Source organism: Catharus ustulatus, chromosome 6 (genome assembly GCF_009819885.2).
Source record: "Catharus ustulatus isolate bCatUst1 chromosome 6, bCatUst1.pri.v2, whole genome shotgun sequence".
NCBI lineage: Eukaryota > Metazoa > Chordata > Aves > Passeriformes > Turdidae > Catharus > Catharus ustulatus.
The window spans coordinates 53,391,167-53,413,574 of NC_046226.1; the positions used below are offsets into that span (position 1 = coordinate 53,391,167).

The 22,408-nt window shown below is 59.3% G+C and overlaps 1 protein-coding gene across 1 annotated transcript in view; it reads right to left on the reverse strand.

Moving 5' to 3' along the window:
- Positions 1–22,408, reverse strand: part of LOC116997994 (antigen WC1.1-like) — a 73,908-nt gene that overhangs the window by 39,631 nt on the left and 11,869 nt on the right. The window contains exons 4-18 of the mRNA XM_033063274.2: positions 19,790–20,092; positions 19,402–19,716; positions 18,901–19,287; positions 18,516–18,824; positions 18,057–18,428; positions 17,832–17,975; positions 17,586–17,681; positions 17,290–17,373; positions 12,210–12,512; positions 11,822–12,136; positions 11,354–11,707; positions 10,510–11,277; positions 10,285–10,428; positions 10,039–10,134; positions 9,751–9,834 (exon numbers count right to left, since the gene is read on the reverse strand). Coding sequence (XP_032919165.1) covers positions 9,751–9,834; positions 10,039–10,134; positions 10,285–10,428; positions 10,510–11,277; positions 11,354–11,707; positions 11,822–12,136; positions 12,210–12,512; positions 17,290–17,373; positions 17,586–17,681; positions 17,832–17,975; positions 18,057–18,428; positions 18,516–18,824; positions 18,901–19,287; positions 19,402–19,716; positions 19,790–20,092 — 4,074 coding nt within the window. The remainder of the gene's footprint in view (positions 1–9,750; positions 9,835–10,038; positions 10,135–10,284; positions 10,429–10,509; positions 11,278–11,353; positions 11,708–11,821; positions 12,137–12,209; positions 12,513–17,289; positions 17,374–17,585; positions 17,682–17,831; positions 17,976–18,056; positions 18,429–18,515; positions 18,825–18,900; positions 19,288–19,401; positions 19,717–19,789; positions 20,093–22,408) is intronic.

The window sequence follows — 22,408 nt, forward strand, 5'->3', positions numbered from 1 at the left end:
AGCCTCCAATAACCTGCCCCGTGCCCAAATATGAGCCTCGGCTCCGCTTCTGGCGTCACACACCTCCCCACAGTGGGCTGCCACCAGGATGTCTCTGGGGGGAGGCAGCTCCCCCACGACACCTGCGCTAGGGGGGCCCTTCCTGTATCCCCCGAGCCTCCTGCTCTGCTGCTGCAGCCTGGCAAGATCCATGCTGATAGGGACAGCCCTCACCCCACATCCTAGCAAGAGCTGCTCTCGCTCATGCACCTGCAAAGCCCCAAGCCCTTATCTCTGGGGCGCTCCCCTCCCGGGGTGCTCGCAGCCCCCGCGGGGGGTGGCAGCAGCCCCCGGCTCCGCTCGGAGCTGGACCAGCTCCCCGGTCCCTCGCGGCGGCGCTGGCACATGGCGCTGCTGCCGCAGCTCTGGCCCCGCGCTCGCCTCGCCGCCAGGGCAGGAAGGAGGCGGTCACCCCCCGGCGGCTCCCGGCCTCGCCATCGACCGCACGCAGCTCCCGACACCTGCGCTGCCGCCGATAACGCCGCGGCTCCGCGCTGCCCCTGCCCCGCCGCTCCGTGCCGCTGCGCCTCGGCAGCCGCGCTCGAAAGGAAACGTCCTGGGCTTGCCCCTCACCACACTCTCTCTCAGTACATTCCCACTGCAGGAATCCTCTTTTCCTGGTGGTGCCTGTACGGCTTCAACTCCACGGACCCACGCTTGTCCCAGAGCTTCTCCAAACACCCTCTCCCACATCCAGGTTTCACGTTTCCTCCCCCGTTCAACCCCAGCTTTACCATGGCAAAATCGCAGATGTCCTCCTCCATAAATCCATATTCTGCTGCCGCAGGAACACACAAACAGCCCCAGTTCGTTGGTTCCTCTCTGGAGGTCCCAAGGCAAAGGAACTGGTCTTTCACCTGCTCACATTCCAAACACAAAAAATCCACTCGAAAGTCTCTCTTCCTCCTGATCCCCGCCTCCTGTTCTCTCTCTCACTGTCCCTCACCTGACCGGGACCACTGTGTTCCCCGGCCGTTTCTTATGCAAAGGTTCGGCATTTCCCGGCTTTAGCAGGAGAGTTTTAAAGTGTAGGAGAATAATTTGAAAGTTTAGTACAGAAGGCAATCGCACCCAGCTGAGGTTGGGTGTTATAAAAGAGAGGGATAGCTGGCCACGAGTTACAGCTGCAGATGGAGTTGGAGGTTGAGAGCCAGAGTGCCCTGACTGTTCTGGGAGGACAGACAAGGTAAGAAGATGCTGAGTAAGGCACAGTCAGGGTCAGGGGACCGGCTCAGGGACAGCTTGGGGTTTAGCCAATCTTGCTGTAGAAACGAGAAGGAAACCCACAAATAGGAAACAAAGCGTCAGTGCTGTGTGGAGCTGACTATAGAGAAAAGTAGACAGTGAGAACCTGCATATGAGGAAAGCAGTCGGAGTTGGGAGCAAAGAAATCCGTTCAAACAAGATATACAGAGCTTTGAATAAAAAACTGTGGTTCCTGTGAATCGCGTACGTCGTGACAATTAATAGACCCGGTCTCTTTTCCCGGGCTCCCACCCGGAGCAAACGCAGCAGCCGGAACTGCAGCTGCTCCCCATCCACCTGCACCGCAGCAATTCCTCACGGCCACATCGTGCCGCTCCCTCGCTGTGCGCCGGCGGGAGGAGCTGCCCTGCCCCATCTCCCCGCTCTGCCGGGCACTGCGGCACCGGGCACTGTCCCGGAGCTGTCCCTGTCACACACGCACGCACGGCACCGAGCCCAAAGCGGGGCAGCTGGGGACACCCGAACGGCAGCGGCCTTGGTGCCTGGGTGGCTGCTGCCCCGGCCCCAGGGGACAGGAGCTCTCCGAGCGCTCCGAGACCTCCGGGGGCCCTCGCTCGGCTCCGAGCCTCTTTCCTGCCGCTTCTCATCGGGCTGCGCTATCGCCGCCTCAGCAGCCCCTGCTGCTGCCACGAGCTCAGGCGCTGCTCCGCCCTTCCCACCTGGAGCAGCTCCCGAGCAGAGCCCGAAGCGCTCCTGCCCTGTTTGCCTCGCTCCCACAGGCTGGGCAGCTGCCGGCTCTCGGGCGCCTGCTGCAGGGGCCCCGTCTCACCCGCCTGCACCTCAGGGACAACGAGCTGGGAGCCCAGGGCGTCCTGCAGCTCTGCCGGCAGCTCCGCCATCCCGCCTGCCCGCAGCGGAGCCTGGGCTCAGGGCCCTGCCACGGCCCCTTCCACGCCCGCCACTGCCGAGCCGGGGAGAGGATGCTGCGGGACAGGCAGGGCAGCACCGGCATCCCGCCTGCTTCAGCACCTCCCTCCCCACACGATCCAACACCTTCTCCTATTCTCCCGCCTCCTCCGTGCCCAGGCTGAGCACGGACGGCTTCAGCCAGGCCCTGCTGCAGGAACTGGACGCCCTCCGGGCACTGCAGGCCGCCCTGAAGATCGGGAACCTCCTGGAGCATGACGTGCCGCAGGCAGGGGCCATGGCCCGGCTGCCCTGCCACCGCGGGCTCCTGCCGAGGGCACAAATGTGCTACCCTCTTTCGGAAGACCACCCCTCCCTTAAGAAAAGCACTTGAACAAGCAGAGCCATTCCCAGCCCAGCTCTCAGTGCTGCCTGTGGCTCTGAGCCTGCCCCACCCGTGGGGCACAGGGAGGAGATTCTCCTGTAATGTGGGGTGGATCCGAGTCCCGCCCTGTCCCTTTTCCCCTCGGTGTTGCTGGGAACAGTTGTGAGCATTTGGCACTGCCAATCTAGAGCCATGGATCTGCTGCTTGGTCCCTGCCCACCCCCACTGCAAAAGCCTGCCATGGAGATGCTCTGCAGAGGGCACAGGGCGGCTGTGAGGCCTCTGACCTGTGGGGAGGACACAGATCCACCTCTGCTGTGCCACTCCCTTGCAAATGCCCCCACTGCTGGAGAAGGTGGCTCCTGTGGCACATCCAGGACATCGTTGTAGCCATCCGGGATTCCTTGCTCATGGCAGGACAGTGGTCTGGGAAAAGGAAAGGGGTCCATGGCAGTGAGCAGCAGCCCTGGCAGGGCTCTGGCTGTGTCATCCCCTCTGGCCTTCCCACCAGGGATGTGCTGGAGACCCTTGGCTGCAGCAGGGAAAGGCAATGCTGTGCTGCACACTAACAAGGGCAGCACTTCTCTCCTCAGCTCCCCAGCACGGCTGAGTCCCCTCTCCCCTGCTCTCCCTGCTGCCTTCCTGCCCTGTGACCCCACCTCGGGATAGCTCATTGTCACTCCTCTACAAGCTGTCCCCTCTGGAATACGGCAGCTTCTTGTCCCATCCCTCTGAAAGGGAACCTGCAGGGGATAAACAGGGACATGGGGCTCTTGGAGTCAGGTCCCTTATAAGTGCAGATGGCCATGACTACAGGCCTTGGGAAAACCCTTGCAATCGTGCTGAGTAAAAACCATCTCCAGAATCCTCCAGTTCTAGTATGTTCATCATTGCTAGAAAGTTCTCTGCTTCCCTTGTTAGCATTGGTTTCTTTATGCTACAGTAATTTAAAAAATCCCAATTGCTCTTCCGTATTAGACCTCCACCCTAAACTCTGCTGTAATTACTTCCCTCCTCCAAGTTTATAACTACCCCTGACATGCCCTAACACGGCTTTTGTACATTTGCCCTCATGGATGGAATTTGCCTCCGTGTTCCATCGTTCCCCATGCGTTAAGTACTAAAGGTTCAACGCGGTGTTTGTTATATTCTAGTGTTAAATTTCTTCAGTTTCCAAACAATCAGGTCAGATTGTCCTTCTGCATTAAATCACCGAGTTCAGTTCAGTCTCCAATCAAATTAATTGTTTCTTTTTTTCTTCTGCCTTAATTACATTTCACTATGAATTAAAACAACAGTTGCAAACAATACAAACACCTGAAGTCATAATTAATACATTCCCAGTGTGCTGTTTGTTTCTGAACCCTCTCAAAAATTTGTGTTACCTGTCCCTTTTTTCTGGAGTTGCAGCTCCATCAATAAATCAGTTAATGCTGACTGCTGGAGGCTCCAGAGGAACTTTTCAATCCACCTGGGCCGTTTCCATTGATCAAGGAGGCGTCTGATTCTTTCCATCGGAGCTGTTCTTTCTCCAGACTCAACAGGGTGCAGTTGGTAGCTGATCCAGATCTCTAAATTCTAATGCACGTCCCAAAACAATTTTACATTGGTATCTCAAACAGTAATATTATAAAATAACTTTTTTTTCACTCTACATATAAAAACTACATCCCCCTTTGGTCTGAAGGCACAGTGGTTTCCTGTTGAATTTACATACCTTCTTTTTTCTTGAGGGATCCATCTTGGAGGCTGGTTTTTAATTTTACTTTTAGGTCTCCAGGTGTTTCAATAATTTTCTAATCTTTATTTTGTATCAGAACTTTTACTGGTGCAGCATCAGTTCAGTTTTTTCCACTGTTCAAACTGCTGCTTCTGTGGTTACAAGAACCAGAAATGTTCCCTCCCCAGCCCCCATCAGGGTTCTAAACTTTCTCCTCTTCAGCATTTTATCCACATACACTGTCCTGGTCACATAGAACGCATTGGAAAAATCAAGAGGAGTTATTGGAGCCAAAATGCCTTTCTCCCTTCATTCCCCCAATTTGTTTGCGATGGTTGTAACACACCCCTGACTGGTTTTGTCCCTGACCGTGAGGGATCGTCACTGCTATGCTTTCAGGGTAAGGCAGTCCATGTAATATTTCACAGGGCTAAGGGAAGGCATCTGGTCCATGGGAATTTCGGTTTTATATCATTAATTCAGGCAGTTGTTGTTTTAACTCATCCCGACCTTTCGGGATGCTACAGGGTCTGATATTGCCAGGTAATTATTCTCCAGGTAAAATGAGTGCTCTGATCCAAATCAAGAACCTGTATTCATCTAAATCTATAGCCCCAGCCACAGGAAATGCTTTTACCCACTGAGTCAACTGATCTACTAAAACTAGCAGCTATTTCCAGCTGCCCCAGAAGCTGTTTGACTGCCTCCAGAGGGAGGACTCCTCAGCACTATTTTTGTTCACTTTCTGACATGTCAGACATCCTTGAGTCATTTGTCTCCCAATTTCACATATTCCTATACACCCACAAAATTTCAAAAAGTGCTCCCAAATTGCCCTTGTTCCCCAGTGAGTCTTTCTATGGATGTTGTTTAGGATCAGTGCGGAAAAAGTTTTGGTGCTACTTTTCTACCTTTGGGCAGAATCCATTCTCCTTCTGTCGGGGTTGCTCCAAACTTCTTTATGGCTTCTCCTTCTGCTAAGGAAAAGTGTGGTGATTTATTTTGTGTTTCTGCCTCCTGAAAAGTCATCATTGCACTGCTACTCTCCCTCAGGGCAGCCCCTCCTGCCTCATCACCAGCTAAACTGTTTCCTCCTCTTCTAACATCTCTGTGGTTGTGGTTGCTTGTGTTTCCTGCACTGCTGCCATTAGAATCCTGGATTTTACTTTTGTGTTTTCTCTCATCTCATTTGACTGATACTTTTAGCGTTTCCTTAACAGCTCCTGAAGTCCCCTATCCTAACAATTTTCCCATTTTTCCAGATTCTTCCTATTGTCTTTGCAAGACTTAGTTACAAAGTGTGTTTTTAAAAGGACCTGCCCTGCTGCTGAATCAGGGTCTATGAATAGAATATAATTGCAAATGCTTTTTTAGTCTTTTTAGCCAATTTATTGGGATCTCATCCTTCCCTTGATGTTCACTCAAAGCTTTCCTTATATTTGGTCTCCTGGGCACTGCTCCCCGAATTACTTGGACAATTAATCACCCAAAATCTCTCCTATTTTTCCTCTAATTTGGTCTCTGATGATCTTTATTTCGAGCTTGTATTCCTGACTGTCTAATCATTTCTCCCTCTCCCTTAATAAATTAGATTCCTAAAATAGCCTGTAATTTTTCCTCCTGGTTAAGAGGTTCTTTTAAATTCACATTTAGATTTAAAACCTAACAAATCCAATTTTCAAATGATTCAAATTCTGGCCAGTAGAAATATTCCCCGCATTTTTTTTTCCTTTGTCCATTCAATCGTACAATATTAGATCTGTTTCTGGTTGCCTTTTCCTCTTTGTGATTTCCTTGTACCCCAATATCCTATCATGATGGCCACTGGACTGTCCTGAGGAATCCTGCTCCCCTTCTGGGACCCTCCCTCCTGGTTCCCCAACACATCGAGCTCTCGAGAATTTTCCCATCATTCACAAACCCTGGGTCAGAGCTCCTACTCTTCCTCTGACCCATCTCTGGCAGCAACAGACTAAGAAATCCCCGATATCCCAGTCTCCTGCACTCTCTCTCACACTCATTTAATGCTCCAACTTTCTCTCGCTCAATATTTGCACTATCTCATCTTTTGCCAACTACTTGCCTCCTGCCTAAGTCCATATTTCCCTTTTTAATCGATTCTCCCCAACTTCTCTTTGTGGCTACTTTCTGCGACCCTCGGATCACTTACAATTTCCCATCTGTTTGTCCTTCCAAAGAAAAGTTAAACCTCCCTCAGTCATTCCCTTCTTAATTAACTCCTTTGAGCGTCAGCTCCCTTCTCCTCAAAGACTTTTCAGGATGGGACTTTTCCCTCCCTCTTCACTTTGGTTTCCCTCCTTTCCCGGCTGGGGAGCTCCTTCCCAAAGCCTGCCACTCTTCCCTTGGACTGGAGTCCCGGGTATCAGCACCAATTGTTATAAATGGATTCTTCCATTTGTCCAAGTCATGATACAAAATTAAATTCGGCACCACTGTTAAATTTAGCAGCAATATTCAGTAGCAGCAATTGTATGTAAATGAATACAATCAGAGTATATTTAATACATATATCTGAGTACATCCAAAATGTGGCAGTGAGTAATTTAGTATAATTGAGGTTTGGTTCGAATCCAGCACAAGCAAAACCGACCGGGTTACACCGACCGGGGTACGGAGAGAGCCCTTCCCTCCGCACCGACTCACTCTAGGTAAAAATCTCTGTTATGTACTATGTGCTAATGCAAATTCATTTAGAATCTTCTGGAAAGCTGCTCCCAGGTTCTGTTCCTAAAATCTACGTCACTCTGTGGTGTTGCACAGGCTTCACCAGGAGCTGGGGGTCTCTCATCCCCTCGGGGGTCTCATTTCCAATGAAGGCTCTGGGTCTTCCTCAGTGCCCGCTGTGTAACCTTGCAGGTGGCGCAAGCACTGAGCTTTGGGTTATGTCATTGAGTCTGTGTTCCCACATCAGGCCTTATTCCAGTGTCCAATGTCTGGAATCATCCAGATGTGGCCCAGTTCGAGGCCAAAATTTTATTTCTAACTGCTGATGTCAGACCTACATCCTCACTATCCCTGCTCCCATGAAACACCTGGAGGATTCTCCTCTGTCCCATTCTTTTCCTTTTTGCTTTGTAACTATTGAGTACAATTTTTCTATGGATTCGAAGCCACAATTTTGCAAATGTAATTACAAATTTATTTAGCACAAATCACATTTATAGCATAAAGAAGGGAGTTGGAAAGTTGCAGATTGAGCAAACAAGAGACTGGCTCACCTGTCACTTCAAAGGCTGGGATCTATCTACTGATGCCTTATCTGTCACCAAAACTGCACTGCTAATGTTTTCATCGTAATAACTGTTATTTCTTCCTGTGTGTTAAAATTATGATGAAAGGTTTTGAGAAAAAAATTCATACTTCCTTGTTAGGAAAATAAAAAAGGGGGAGATATTGGGGTTAGCTCCAATGATAGGGCAGATGTCTGTGGCTTGAGGCCACGGGAAAACCCTTGCAGTTTTGCAGAGAAAAAACCACCCCCAGAATCCTGCAGTTTGAGTATGTTCATCATTACCAGAGAGTTCTCTGCTTCCCTTGTTAGCATTGGTCCCTCCTTGCTGTAATTATTTCAATATTCCTAATCTCCTTTCTTTATTGGACCTCCTCCCTAAACTCCACCCTAATTCCTCCTCTCCTCCAAGTTTATAAATACCCCAGACATGCCCTAATCCCTGCTCTGGTCCATTTGCCCTCATGGATGTTATTTGCCTTCCTGTTCCATCTTTCCCGGTGCATTCAGTACAAACTCTTTGGCTTGCTCTTTGTTGTTCTCTAGTATTAAAGTTTTTTAGTTCCCAAATGTGCTGGTTTGGAGGGCAGGTGCTGCCAAGAGAAGGAAGGAGCTCCTCCCGAAATGTAGAATGCATAGCCCCTCCCTCCAATTTATTATAATTTGGAAATTATGGGGGCTCTCAGGCAAAGATATGGGTTTAGGAATAACATTTCATTACTAGTATATCTACAAGACAAACAAAACCAACATCAGCTATGAAAATTAGCAACCAAACAAAACATTATAACTGAGTTCCAGTCCTGCTCTTTTCCTGCCCCCTCCACGGACGGCTTCAGCCCGGCCCTGCTGCAGGAACTGCACGCCCTGCGGGCACTGCAGCCCGCCCTGAAGATCGGGAACCTCCTGGAGCATGACGTGCCGCAGGCAGGGGCCATGGCCCGGCTGCCCTGCCACCGCGGGCTCCTGCCGGGGGGCAGGAAGGCACTGCCCTCCTTCAGAACTTGTCTCATATCGGTAAAGCCCTTGCAATAACCGGAGCCATTCCCAGCCCAGCTCTCATTGCTGCCAGTGGGTCTGAGCCTGCCCCTGCCGTGGGGAACAAGGAGGAGATCCTGATGTATCTGTGGGGGGGTGTCTGGGTCCTGCCCTATCCCTTTCCCCCTCAGTGTTACTGGGGACTGTTGTGTGTATTTGGCAGTGCCAAATAAAGAACTCTGCAAACAATCCCAGCCATCTCCCAGTGCTCTTCCCCTGATCCCACCAATCCCAGGGATATGTCTCTGTATCCACTCCATGCCCTGTATCCCCAGGGAATGGCTGATGTACCCAGGATGGAGATTCCTTCATCAAACTGAGGTCCCAGCCTTGGGAGTGAGTCTCTACCCAATTAAGATTTTAATACGAAAAAAGAGAAATTAAAAATGAAATCAACGAAAATCCCTAACCAGGAGTAGTTCTCCTGCAGTGCTGGACAGGCAGGAGTGCTCTCTGTGTGCAGGACCACCCCTCCCTGGGGACAGGGCCCTCGGACACACATCCCCAGGGCTGGGGCATGGACAGGGAATCCTCATGGCTCCGTCTCCAGGGCGCTGTTGCCGACATCATCATAGTCCGTGTGCCCCGGGGACTGCTCCGAGGCGTTCATGGTGCCTCCTGGGGCACTTGGAGGGGAGGAGATTCCACCTTGGGGAGAGCACAGAAAGGTGCCTGAGGGGACAGGCAGCTCCGTGCCCCCCCTGACAGACCCCACCTGGGCTCTGACCACAGCACCCATGGATCTGCTGCTGGGTCCGTGCCCGCCCCCACAGCCAAAGCCTGCCATGGAGTGGCTCTGCAGAGGGCACAGGGCAGCTGTGAGGCCTCTGACCTGTGGGGAGGACACAGATCCATCTCTGCTGTGCCACTCCCTTGGACATATCCACAGTGCTGGGAGCAGGGGTCTCCTGTGGCACATCCAGGACATCGTCGTAGCCATCCAGGATTCCTTTCACGGGCCAGGCAGGGGGGTCTGGGAAATGCAGAGGGGTCCATGGCAGTGAGCAGCAGCCCTGGCAGGGCTCTGGCTGTGCCATCCCCTCTGGCCTTCCCACCAGAGATGTGTTGGTGATGCTTGGCTCCAGCAGGGAAAGGCAATGCTGTGCTGCACATTAACAAGGGGAGCACTTGTCCCCTCAGCTCCCCAGCCCAGCTGTGTCCCCTCTTCCCCGCTCTCTCTGCTGCCTTCCTACCCTGTGACCCCACCTGGGGCTGCCTCGGTGTCACTCCTCTCCAGGATGTCCCTGCTGGAATACGGCAGCTTCTTGATCCATCCCTCCGACAGGGAACCTGCAGGGGATAAACAGCGACATGGGGGTGGTCTCAAGTGGCTCCGCAGGTGACAGAACCTCACAGCACACAGCGTGGCTCATGTGGGACCGAAGGACACCCCAGCCCATGGTCAAGAGCCACGGCCAAGACCCAAAGCTGCCCTGGGGCTGTCAGGCAGAGCCTTCACTCCACACAGAGCTGGGACACAAGGGCTGAACCCACCTGGGCGACTGGGCACCTCCTGGTACTCCGGCATGGCCGTGTAGTCCAGCTCCTCATAGACACCATTGGAGATGGCATCTGCAGCTCTGCCACGGCCTGGAACCACAGGCAGCATTTACCTGGGGCCCTGGGCACTGTGGGTGGCACCAAGATCACCCCTGCCCAACTTCTGAGCTGTTCCACAGGGTAGGAGCCCATGGACCCCCAAACCGGCTCTGTCCTGTTCCCCCACCCAGCAGGACCCACCTCTGCGCCAGGCACGGGCACGGCACAGCAGCACGGCCAGGGCACCCAGGGCCAGGCACAGCAGCGTCCCCAGCACCACGCACAGCACAGTTGACACAGGCACCGTCCCCACGGCCGGTACTCGAGTGCTTCTCCTGGGAACACCTTTGGGGACACAGGCAGGCAGTGAGGGGAGGGGGATCCCAGCCAGCCCCATGTGGGGGATGCAGGCACGGGCAGAGCTACCTGTGCTGGTGGCACCCTCCGGATGTGGGGTAGTGTCTGTCCCAGTGCTGCCATCCCTGTCCTCCTCACATTCCACGTGGACGTGCCCGCCAAGGCCGCAGCTCTGCAGGTGCCAGGGAGCCGAGGGGCACTCCCAGAGTGAGTTGGTCCCGTCCTCGCAGCCCACCCAGGCCAGCCAGGCACGGGACGGCTGCTGGGCAGTGTCGGCCGACAGCCAGCCCCGCTCCCCACAGCCCAGCTGGCGGCACACGGTGCCGGCGGTGCCGGTGCTGGTGCCGTTGGAGCACACGCGGCCCCAGGTGCCGTTATAGGACACCTCCAGGGAGCCACGGCAGCGCCCACGGCCGCCTGCCAGCCGCACGGAGATCTGCTCTGCAAGGGGGGCAGCGGGGTCACGGCACGGCCACCAACCCCCCGCGGCCTCTGCCGGACCCTGCTCTGGGGCTGCCCGCCACTGACCTGAGCACACGGCCCCAGCCCCGACGCCGCGCCCGCACTCGCGCTCTTCCGAGCGCCCGCATTCCCAGAGAGACTCCTCGCTCCCGGAGCACTCGGCCATGTACGGCCACAGCGGCCCCGTGCCGCCACCGAAGCGCGCCGAGCTCGGGGCCTCCAGGGCCCTGCCACAGCCCAGCTCCCGGCACACAACGGCAGCGTCCTGCAGGTCCCAGCCTTCCTGGCACACGCTGCTCCAGCTGCCACCGGAATAGACCTCCACGCGCCCGGCACAGCGCCCTGAGCTCCCCACCAGCCTCACCCGCCGGCTGCCTGCGGGCACGGAAGGACCGGGCTGGGGATGGCTGCTTGGGGCACGGGAACCTCTGCCCCTTCTCTGGACACCCACCTGAGCAGACGATGGACACCCCGTGAGGGAAGCCAGCTGGTGCAGTCGTCATGAGCGATGGATAAGACTCATAGCGGGAATTTCCCCCATGGGTCAGATTATTAGTCATGCCCTTGATGGTTGTGATCACACTATACACGATGTCCGACTCCGTCTCGTTCACTTCATCCACGAAAAACGTACCAGGGACACCATCACTCTTCTCCAGTTCTCCACAGCCCAGCTCTCGACACACACTGCTGAAATTCCGTATGAGCAAAAGCTCTCCCGGCACACGGCGCCATTCCCCGGTGCTTGTGGGTACCTCCAGCCACCCATCGCACCGGGTCTCACCCTCCACCAGCCGCAGGCGGCCTGTAAAATTCCCAGAATCAGACCTTAATCACAGAGTAACCGTGCATTTTCTGATCCCAGTTCCTGGGGAGTCCCAAAACCCACAGAGGTTCCTCCCGCAGGTGCCGTACACACCTGAGCAGTTGACAGCAGCGGCGTTCCCGGGGGCACACGGAGCCTTCCCCAGCACGGTCACGGGGCACTGGCCCGGGTGCCGCTCGCTCCCACTGCAGCCGAAGGTGTCCGGCCGCAGCGGCCCCTCCCCGCTGCCGAAGGAGCCTCCCGGGGGCACCGAGAGGGCGCGGCCGCAGCCCAGGTGGCGGCACAGGACGTGCGCGTCGGGCAGCTCCCACTCGCTGGCGCACACGGACCCCCACGTCCCCCTCACGGCCACCTCCACTCGGCCGGAGCATCGCGAGCTGCCGTTCTCCAGCCGGAAGCCCGTGTAGGCTGCGGCAGGAAGGGCGGTCAGGGCGGGGATGCTGCACGGAGCCCAAGAGCCCCCGGTGTTCCCGGCACTTACGGGAGCAGATGATGCTGGCACGGCCGCTGCAGCCCTGGCTCGGGGCCGGACGCCGGGCACAGGCACTGAGGAGGGGCTCGGTGCCATTGCACTGGAAGCCGCCGTCCCAGAGCGATGCCGATGCCGCCCCAAACCGGCCACTGCCGGCCAAGGCGAGCGGCTCCCCGCAGCCCAGCTCCCTGCACACCACCTGGGCCGCCTTCATGTCCACTCGATCCTCACACACACCAACCCAGGCCTGTCGCTGCCGCACCTCCAGCTGCCCGGCACAGGCTCCAGCCCCTCCGACCAGCCGAGAAAATCCTGCAGGAGCAGCGCAGGCTCAGAGTCAAGGCAAGAAGTGCATGAAGTGTCACATTCCCCCCAAGCCCAACTCCTACCTTGGCAGACAACGGCAGCGTCCCAGTCATGGAGATAGACTTTATAGGGTCCCCAACCTCCAATCCCGCATTCCCAGAGAGCTGCGTCGGACCCATCGCAGTTCACCCTGGCCACACAGACGGGCCCGTCCCCTTTGCCGAAGCGCTCGCGGGCAGAGTAGGCACCGGCAGCCGAGCCACAGCCCAGCTGCTGACAAACCACCTCAGCATCCTCCATGTCCCAGCTGGGTTCGATCACCGTGCCCCAGTGTCCCTGCAGCTTCACCTCCACTCTCCCGGCACACGGACTGCCGCCGCCCGCCAGCCTCAGCTCCACGGCATCTGCACCAGGCCAGGGGCACGGCTCAGCCCTGCCCGGGATGCTCCAGCACAACGCGGCTGTCCCAGCACGGCCAGTGTGTCCCCTCACCTGTACACGTCACCCCCGCATGCCAGCCCGGGTCGCAGAAGTGCTGTCCCCATCCGAAGTGTGGACAGTCCTTCAGCGCATTCTCGGTACCGAGGCAATAGTGGGGATGCAGCCAGATCCGCCCGCTGCCCTGCCCGAACGGGGCGTGCGGGGACGCCCAGGCCTTCTGGCCACAGCCCAGCTGCCGGCACACCACGCTGGCCCAAAGGGCTTTCCGGTCAAAGTCGAAGACGCACACGGAGCCCCACTCACCGTCGTGCTTCACCTCCACTCTCCCGGCACAGCGCCCGCCGCCGCCCACCAGACGCAGCTCCCCGGAGCCTGCGGCACGGAGGCTGCTGAGCCGGGCCCGGCACCGCCGCGGGCCCCGCTCCCAGCGCCCGCCACTCACCCGCACTCAGCTGCACGCACACCAGCAGCCCCAGCGCCAGCAGCGGCCCCATGGCAGCGGCCCCGAGCCAGCGCAGCCAGGCCACCTCTCGCCAGCGCCCGAGCCAATGCACGCAGCAGCAGCAGCAGCAGCAGCCGGGCAGCCTTTATCAGGTGCCTCCTCTGCCGCCTCTGGGGCCGCAGCCTCCAATAACCTGCTCCGTGCCCAAATATGAGCCTCGGCTCCGCTTCTGGCGTCACACACCTCCCCACAGTGGGCTGCCACCCGGATGTCTCTGGGGGGAGGCAGCTCCCCCACGACACCTGCGCTGGGGGGGCCCTTCCTGTATCCCCCGAGCCTTCTGTTCTGCTGCTGCAGCCTGGCAAGATCCATAGTGATAGGGACAGTCCTCACCACACATCCTAGCAAGAGTTGCTCTCGCTCATGCACCTGCAAAGCCCCAAGCCCTTATCTCTGGGGCGCTCCCCTCCCGCGGTGCTCGCAGCCCCCGCGGGGGGTGGCAGCAGCCCCCGGCTCCGCTCGGAGCTGGACCAGCTCCCCGGTCCCTCGCGGTGGGGCTGGCACATGGCGCTGCTGCCGCAGCTCTGGCCCCGCGCTCGCCTCGCCGCCAGGGCAGGAAGGAGGCGGTCACCCCCCGGCGGCTCCCGGCCTCGCCATCGACCGCACGCAGCTCCCGACACCTGCGCTGCCGCCGATAACGCCGCGGCTCCGCACTGCCCCTGCCCCGCCGCTCCGTGCCGCTGCGCCTCGGCAGCCGCGCTCGAAAGGAAACGTCCCGGGGTCACCCCTCAGCATACTCTCTCTCAGTGCCTTCCTAATGCAGGAATACGCTTTACACGCTTGCCCCGGAACTTCCCTAACACCCACTCCAACATCCAGACCTCACGTTCCCTCCACCGTTCTCCCCCAGCTTTTCCATGCCAAAGTTGCAGGAGTCGCACACTGTAAATCCATTTCCTGCTGCCACAGGAACACACAAAACAGCCCCAACGTGTGTGTACAAGGAGTGTCCCATGCAAAGGAGCCGGGCTTTGAGTCCTTCACATTCCAAGCACAAGAACTGCACACTAAAGTCTCTCTTCCGATTCCTGTCTCCTGCTGTCTCTCTCATAGTCCTTCACCTGACCGGGACCACTGTGTTCCCCGGCCCTTTGTTCTGCAAAGGATCGGCGCTTCCCGACTGAAGTAGAAGAGTTTGTAGGTGTAGGAGAATAATTTGCAAGGTTAGTACAAAAGGCAATCGTACCCATGAGTTTGGGTGTTATAAAAGAGAGTGTTGGTTAGCTGGCCACGAGTTACAGCTGCAGATGGAGTTGGAGCTTGAGATCCAGAGTGTGCTGGTTGTTCTGGGACGAGGGAAGGGACAGAGAAGGAAAGAAGTTGTGTAAGGGACACTCCGGGTTAGGCAGCCGGCTGAGGGACTGCTGGGGGTTTAGCCGGTCTTGTAGAAAGAAGAAGGAAACCGGCAGAGAGGAAAGAAGGCGCCCGTGCTGTGTGTGTGGAGCTGCCTGTCAGAAAAGCAGGAAGTGCTGCGTGAATTTGCGTATGAGGAGAGCAGTCAGAGTTGTGAGCAAAGAAGGACATTGAAAGAAGACGCGTAGAGTTTTTAATAAAAATCTTGGGTTGAAGTGAGTCCTGACTGTCTCGAAATAATTACTAGACCGGGCCTCTTTTCCCAGAGCAAACGCAGCAGCTGGAACTGCAGCTGCTCCCCATCCACCTGCACCGCAGCAATTCCTCACGGCCACATCGTGCCGCTCCCTCGCTGGGCGCCGGCGGGAGGAGCTGCCCTGCCCCATCTCCCCGCTCTGCCGGGCACTGCGGCACCGGGCACTGTCCCGGAGCTGTCCCTGTCACACACGCACGCACGGCACCGAGCCCAAAGCGGGGCAGCTGGGGACACCCGAACGGGAGCGGCCTTGGTGCCTGGGTGGCTGCTGCCCCGGCCCCAGGGGACAGGAGCTTTCCGAGCGCTCCGACACCTCCGGGGGCCCCCGCTCGGCTCCGAGCCTCTTTCCTACCGCTTCTCATCGGGCTGCGCTATCGCCGCCTCAGCAGCCCCTGCTGCTGCCACGAGCTCAGGCGCTGCTCCGCCCTTCCCACCTGGAGCAGCTCCCGAGCAGAGCCCGAAGCGCTCCTGCCCTGTTTACCTCGCTCCCACAGGCTGGGCAGCTGCCGCCTGTCGGGCGCCTGCTGCAGGGGCCCCGTCTCACCTGCCTGCACCTCAGGGACAACGAGCTGGGAGCCCAGGGCGTCCTGCAGCTCTGCCGGCAGCTCCGCCATCCCGCCTGCCCGCAGCGGAGCCTGGGCTCAGGGCCCTGCCACGGCCCCTTCCACGCCCGCCACTGCCGAGCCGGGGAGAGGATGCTGCGGGACAGGCAGGGCAGCACCGGCATCCCGCCTGCTTCAGCACCTCCCTCCCCACACGATCCAACACCTTCTCCTCTTCTCCCGCCTCCTCCGTGCCCAGGCTGAGCAAGGACGGCTTCAGCCCGGCCCTGCTGCAGGAACTGGACGCCCTGCGGGCACTGCAGCCCGCCCTGAAGATCGGGAACCTCCTGGAGCATGACGTGCCGCAGGCAGGGGCCATGGCCCGGCTGCCCTGCCACCGCGGGCTCCTGCCGAGGGGCAGGAAGGCTCTCCCCTTCAGAACACCTCCCCTCCTTCAGGAAAAACCATTCCCGCAACCGGATCCATTCCCAGCCCTGCTCTCATTGCTGCCAGGGGTTCTGAGCCTGCTTCACCCGTGGGGCACAGGGAGGAGATCCTGCTGCATCTGCGGATGGGAACCAGGTCCTGCACTGTCCCTTTTCCCCTCAGTGTTACTGGGGACAGTTGTGTGCATTTGGCAGTGCCTAATAAAAACCCTGCAGACAATCCAAATAATCTCCCAGTGCTCTTCCTCCTGATCCAACTAATCCCAGGGATGTGTCTGTGTTTGTAGTTCCTACTCGCATCCCCAGAGATGAGATGATGGACTCAGGACAGAACTGATTGCACCAGAGGGCCCAACATAGGCAGTGACTCTGTGTGCAGATTGGGTTTTATTAAGATAAAATGGAAATTCACACTGAAATCAAAGAAAATCCCTATATAGGAATTGTTTTCCTGAAGTGCTGGACACTGATTGGTGATCTGGGTGGCCTGGGCTACCCCTCCCTGGGCAAAGGGCCCCACCACACTGCCACACACGTGTCCCCAGGGCTGGGACATGGACAGGGAATCCTCATGGCGCCGTGTCCAGGCTGCTGCTGCCAACATCATCATAGTCTGTGTGCCGTGGGAAGTGATCCATGGGGTCCCTGGTGGCTCCTGGGACATTTGGAGGGGAGGAGATTCCACCTTGGGGACAATACAGAAAGGTGCCTGAGGGGACAGGCAGCTCCGTGTCCCCCCTGACAGACCCCACCTGGGCTCTGACCACAGCACCCATGGATCTGCTGCTGGGTCCCTGCCCGACCCCACAGCCAAAGCCTGCCATGGAGTGGCTCTGCAGAGGGCACAGGACAGCTGTGAGGCCTCTGACCTGTGGGGAGGACACAGATCCACCCCGGCTGTGCCTCTCCCTTGAACATGTCCCCATCGCGGGGAGCAGGAGCCTTCTGTGGCACATCCAGAACATCGTCGTAGCCATCCGAGATTCCTTGCTCGGGCCAGGCAGGGGGGTCTGGGAAATGCAGAGTGGTCCATGGCAGTGAGCAGCAGCCCTGGCAGGGCTCCGGATGTGCCATCCCCTCTGGCCTTCCCACCAGAGATGTGCTGGTGATCTGTGGGTCCAGCAGGGAAAGGCAATGCTGTGCTGCACACTAACAAGGGGAGCACTTGTCCCCTCAGCTCCCCAGCCCAGCTGTGTCCCCTCTCCCCTGCCCTCCCGGCTGGCTTCCTGCCCTGTGACCCCACCTGGGGCTGCCTCGGTGTCACTGCTCTCCAGGATGTCCCTGCTGGAATACGGCAGCTTCTTGATCCATCCCTCCTGCACGGAACCTGAAGGGGATAAACAGGGACAGGGGGGTGGACTCAGGTTGCTCCGAGGTGACAGAACCTCACAGCACACAGCGCGGTTGATCTGGGACCAAGAGGGAACCCGAGCCCATGGCCAGGAGCCACTGTTGGGACAGCAGGACCCAAAGCTGCCCTGGGGCTGTCAGGCAGAGCCTTCACTCCACACAGAGCTGGGACACAAGGGTTGCACCCACCTGGGCGACTGGGCACCTCCTGGTACTCCGGCATGGCCGTGTAGTCCAGCTCCTCGTAGACACCATTGGAGATGGCATCTGCAGCTCTGCCACGGCCTGGAACCACAGGCAGCATTTACCTGGGGCCCTGGGCACTGTGGGTGGCACCAAGATCACCCCTGCACAACTTCTGAGCTGTTCCATAGGGCAGGAGCCCATGGACCCCCAAACCGGCTCTGTCCTGTTCCCCCACCCAGCAGGACCCACCTCTGCGCCAGGCACGGGCACGGCACAGCAGCACGGCCAGGGCACCCAGGGCCAGGCACAGCAGCGTCCCCAGCACCACGCACAGCACAGTTGACACAGGCACCGTCCCCACGGCCGGTACTCGAGTGCTTCTCCTGGGAACACCTTTGGGGACACAGGCAGGCAGTGAGGGGAGGGGGATCCCAGCCAGCCCCATGTGGGGGATGCAGGCACGGGCAGAGCTACCTGTGCTGGTGGCACCCTCCGGATGTGGGGTAGTGTCTGTCCCAGTGCTGCCATCCCTGTCCTCCTCACATTCCACGTGGACCTGCCCGCCAATGCCGCAGCTCTGCAGGTGCCAGGGAGCCGAGGGGCACTCCCAGAGTGAGTGAGCCCCGTCCTCGCAGCCCACCCAGGCCAGCCAGGCACGGGACGGCTGCTGGGCAGTGTCGGCCGACAGCCAGCCCCGCTCCCCACAGCCCAGCTGGCGGCACACGGTGCCGGCGGTGCCGGTGCTGGTGCCGTTGGAGCACACGCGGCCCCAGGTGCCGTTATAGGACACCTCCAGGGAGCCACGGCAGCGCCCACGGCCGCCTGCCAGCCGCACGGAGATCTGCTCTGCAAGGGGGGCAGCGGGGTCACGGCACGGCCACCAACCCCCCGCGGCCTCTGCCGGACCCTGATCTGGGGCTGCCCGCCACTGACCTGAGCACACGGCCCCTGCCCCGACGCCGCGCCCACACTCGCGCTCTTCCGAGCGCCCGCATTCCCAGAGAGACTCCTCGCTCCCGGAGCACTCGGCCATGTACGGCCACAGCGGCCCTGTGCCGCCACCGAAGCGCGCCGAGCTCGGGGCCTCCAGGGCCCTGCCACAGCCCAGCTCCCGGCACACAACGGCAGCGTCCTGCAGGTCCCAGCCTTCCTGGCACACGCTGCTCCAGCTGCCACCGGAATAGACCTCCACGCGCCCGGCACAGCGCCCTGAGCTCCCCACCAGCCTCACCCGCCGGCTGCCTGCGGGCACGGAAGGATGAGGTTGGGGGCGGTTGCTTGGGGCAAGTACACCTCCAGGCCTTCGTGAAACACCAACCTGAGCAGACAAGATTCGCTCCATGAGGGATATCAGCTGGTCCAGTGGTTATTCTCCGTAATGAATAACTTGAACGTTCATAATAAAATAAATTGTCCTGCAGAACTTTGGAACTCCCGGTCAACACAGGAGTCATCTCCTTGATAGTTTGGATCACACGTTCCATGATGGCCTTCTCTTTCTTTTTGCTGGCTTCCACGGAAACCGGTCCAGCAACACTATCACTCTTCTCCAGTTCTCCACAGCCCAACTCCCTGCACACCTTGCTGAAATTCCGTATGAGCAAAAGCTCTCCTGGCACACGGCGCCACTTCCCCCTTAGGGCCAACTCCAGCCACCCATCGCACCGGGTCTCACCCTCCATCAGTCGCAGAGACTCGACAATGCCTGTAAAATACCCAGAATCACACCTTTATCACAGAATACCCGTGCATTTTCTGATCCAAATCCTGGGAGAGTCCCAAAACCCAGAGAGGCTCCTCCCGCAGGTGCCGCACACACCTGAGCAGTTGACAGCAGCGGCGTTCCCGGGGGCACACGGAGCCTTCCCCAGCACGGTCACGGGGCACTGGCCCGGATGCCGCTCGCTCCCACTGCAGCCGAAGGTGTCCGGCCGCAGCGGCCCCTCCCCGCTGCCGAAGGAGCCTCCCGGGGGCACCGAGAGGGCGCGGCCGCAGCCCAGGTGGCGGCACAGGACGTGCGCGTCGGGCAGGTCCCACTCGCTGGCGCACACGGACCCCCACGTCCCCCTCACGGCCACCTCCACTCGGCCGGAGCATCCCGAGCTGCCGTTCCCCAGGCGGAAGCCCGTGTAGGCTGCGGCAGGAAGGGCGGTCAGGGCGGGGATGCTGCACGGAGCCCAAGAGCCCCCGGTGTTCCCGGCACTTACGGGAGCAGATGATGCTGGCACGGCCGCTGCAGCCCTGGCTCGGGGCCGGACGCCGGGCACAGGCACTGAGGAGGGGCTCGGTGCCATTGCACTGGAAGCCGCCGTCCCAGAGCGATGCCGATGCCGCCCCAAACCGGCCACTGCCGGCCATGGCGAGCGGCTCCCCGCAGCCCAGCTCCCTGCACACCACCTGGGCCGCCTTCATGTCCACCTGATCCTCACACACACCAACCCAGGCCCGGCCCTGCCGCACCTCCAGCTGCCCGGCACAGGCTCCGGGACCTCCGACCAGCCGGGAAAATCCTGCAGGATCAGCGCAGGCTCAGAGTCAAGGCATGAAGTGCATGAAGTGTCACATTCCCCCCAAGCCCAACTCCTACCTTGGCAGACAACAGCAGTGTCCCAGTCATGGATGCTGCCGTTGGGTTCCCAGCCACGGATGTCACAGTCCCAGAGATTGGCCTCGGACCCTTTGCAATTTACCAGGGACAGACTGACAGGGCCGTCCCCTTCGCCGAAGTGCTCCAGGGCAGAGTAGTCAGTGGCAGCCGAGCCACAGCCCAACTGCTGGCAAACCACCTCAGCATCCTTCATATTCCATGCAGGGTCGGCCACCGAACCCCAGCGTCCCTGCAGCTTCACCTCCACTCTCCCGGCACACGGACTGCCGCCGCCCGCCAGCCTCAGCTCCACGGCATCTGCACCAGGCCAGGGGCACGGCTCAGCCCTGCCCGGAATGCTCCAGCACAAGGCGGCTGTCCCAGCATGGCCAGTGTGTCCCCTTACCTGTACACGTCACCCCCGCATGCCAGCCTGGGTTGCAGAAGTGCCGTCCCCATCCAAAATGCCGACATTCCTCCAGCCCATTCTCGGTCCCGTTGCAGAAGGGCTGCAGCCAGATCCGCCCGGTGCCCTGCCCGAACGGGGCGTGCGGGGACGCCCAGGCCTTCTGGCCACAGCCCAGCTGCCGGCACACAACGCTGGCCCAAAGGGCTTTCCAGTCAAAGTCGAAGACGCACACGGAGCCCCACTCACCGTCGTGCTTCACCTCCACTCTCCCGGCACAGCGCCCGCCGCCGCCCACCAGACGCAGCTCCCCGGAGCCTGCGGCACGGAGGCTGCTGAGCCGGGCCCGGCACCGCCGCGGGCCCCGCTCCCAGCGCCCGCCACTCACCCGCACTCAGCTGCACGCACACCAGCAGCCCCAGCGCCAGCAGCGGCCCCATGGCAGCGGCCCCGAGCCAGCGCAGCCAGGCCACCTCTCGCCAGCGCCCGAGCCAATGCACGCAGCAGCAGCAGCAGCAGCCGGGCAGCCTTTATCAGGTGCCTCCTCTGCCGCCTCTGGGGCCGCAGCCTCCAATAACCTGCTCCGTGCCCAAATATGAGCCTCGGCTCCGCTTCTGGCGTCACACACCTCCCCACACTGGGCTGCCACCCGGATGTCTCTGGGGGGAGGCAGCTCCCCCACGACACCTGCGCTGGGGGGGCCCTTCCTGTATCCCCCGAGCCTCCTGTTCTGCTGCTGCAGCCTGGCAAGATCCATGCTGATAGGGACAGCCCTCACCCCACATCCTAGCAAGAGCTGCTCTCTCTCATGCACCTGCAAAGCCCCAAGCCCTTATCTCTGGGGCGCTCCCCTCCCGCGGTGCTCGCAGCCCCCGCGGGGGGTGGCAGCAGCCCCCGGCTCCGCTCGGAGCTGGACCAGCTCCCCGGTCCCTCGCGGCGGCGCTGGCACATGGCGCTGCTGCCGCAGCTCTGGCCCCGCGCTCGCCTCGCCGCCAGGGCAGGAAGGAGGCGGTCACCCCCCGGCGGCTCCCGGCCTCGCCATCGACCGCACGCAGCTCCCGACACCTGCGCTGCCGCCGATAACGCCGCGGCTCCGCGCTGCCCCTGCCCCGCCGCTCCGTGCCCCTGCGCCTCGGCAGCCGCCCTGGAGAGGAAACCTCCCGGGCTCGCCCTTCACCGCACTCTCTTTTGACTTATTCCCACTGCAGGAATACGCTTTTCCTGCTGGTGCCTGTACGGCTTCAGCTCCACGGACCCACGCTTTTCCCGGAGCTTCTCCAAACACCCTCTCCCGCACTCAGGCCTCACGTTTCCTCCCCCGTTCCACCCCAGCTTTCCCAATACAAAATCGCAGGTGTCCTCCTCCGTAAATCCATTTTCTGCTGCCGCAGGAACACACAAACAGCCCCAGTTCGTTGGTTCCTCTCTGCAGTGCCCCAGGCAAAGGAGCTGGGCTTTCACCCACTCACATTCCGAACACAAAAAATCCACTCGAAAGTCTCTCTTCCTGCTGATTCCCGTCTCCTGCTGTCTTTCTCACTGTCCCTCACCTGACCGGGACCACTGTGTTCCCTGCCCTTTGTTAGGCAAAGGTTCGGCATTTCCCGGCTTTAGCAGGAGAGTTTTTAAGTGTAGGAGAATAATTTGAAAGTTTAGTACAGAAGGCAATCGCACCCAGTTGAGGTTGGGTGTTATAAAAGAGAGGGTTTGCTGGCCACGAGTTACAGCTGCAGATGGAGTTGGAGATTGAGACCCAGAGTGCCCTGACTGTTCTGGGAGGACAGACAAGGCAAGAAGATGCTGTGTAAGGGAAACTCAGGGTCAGGGGACCGG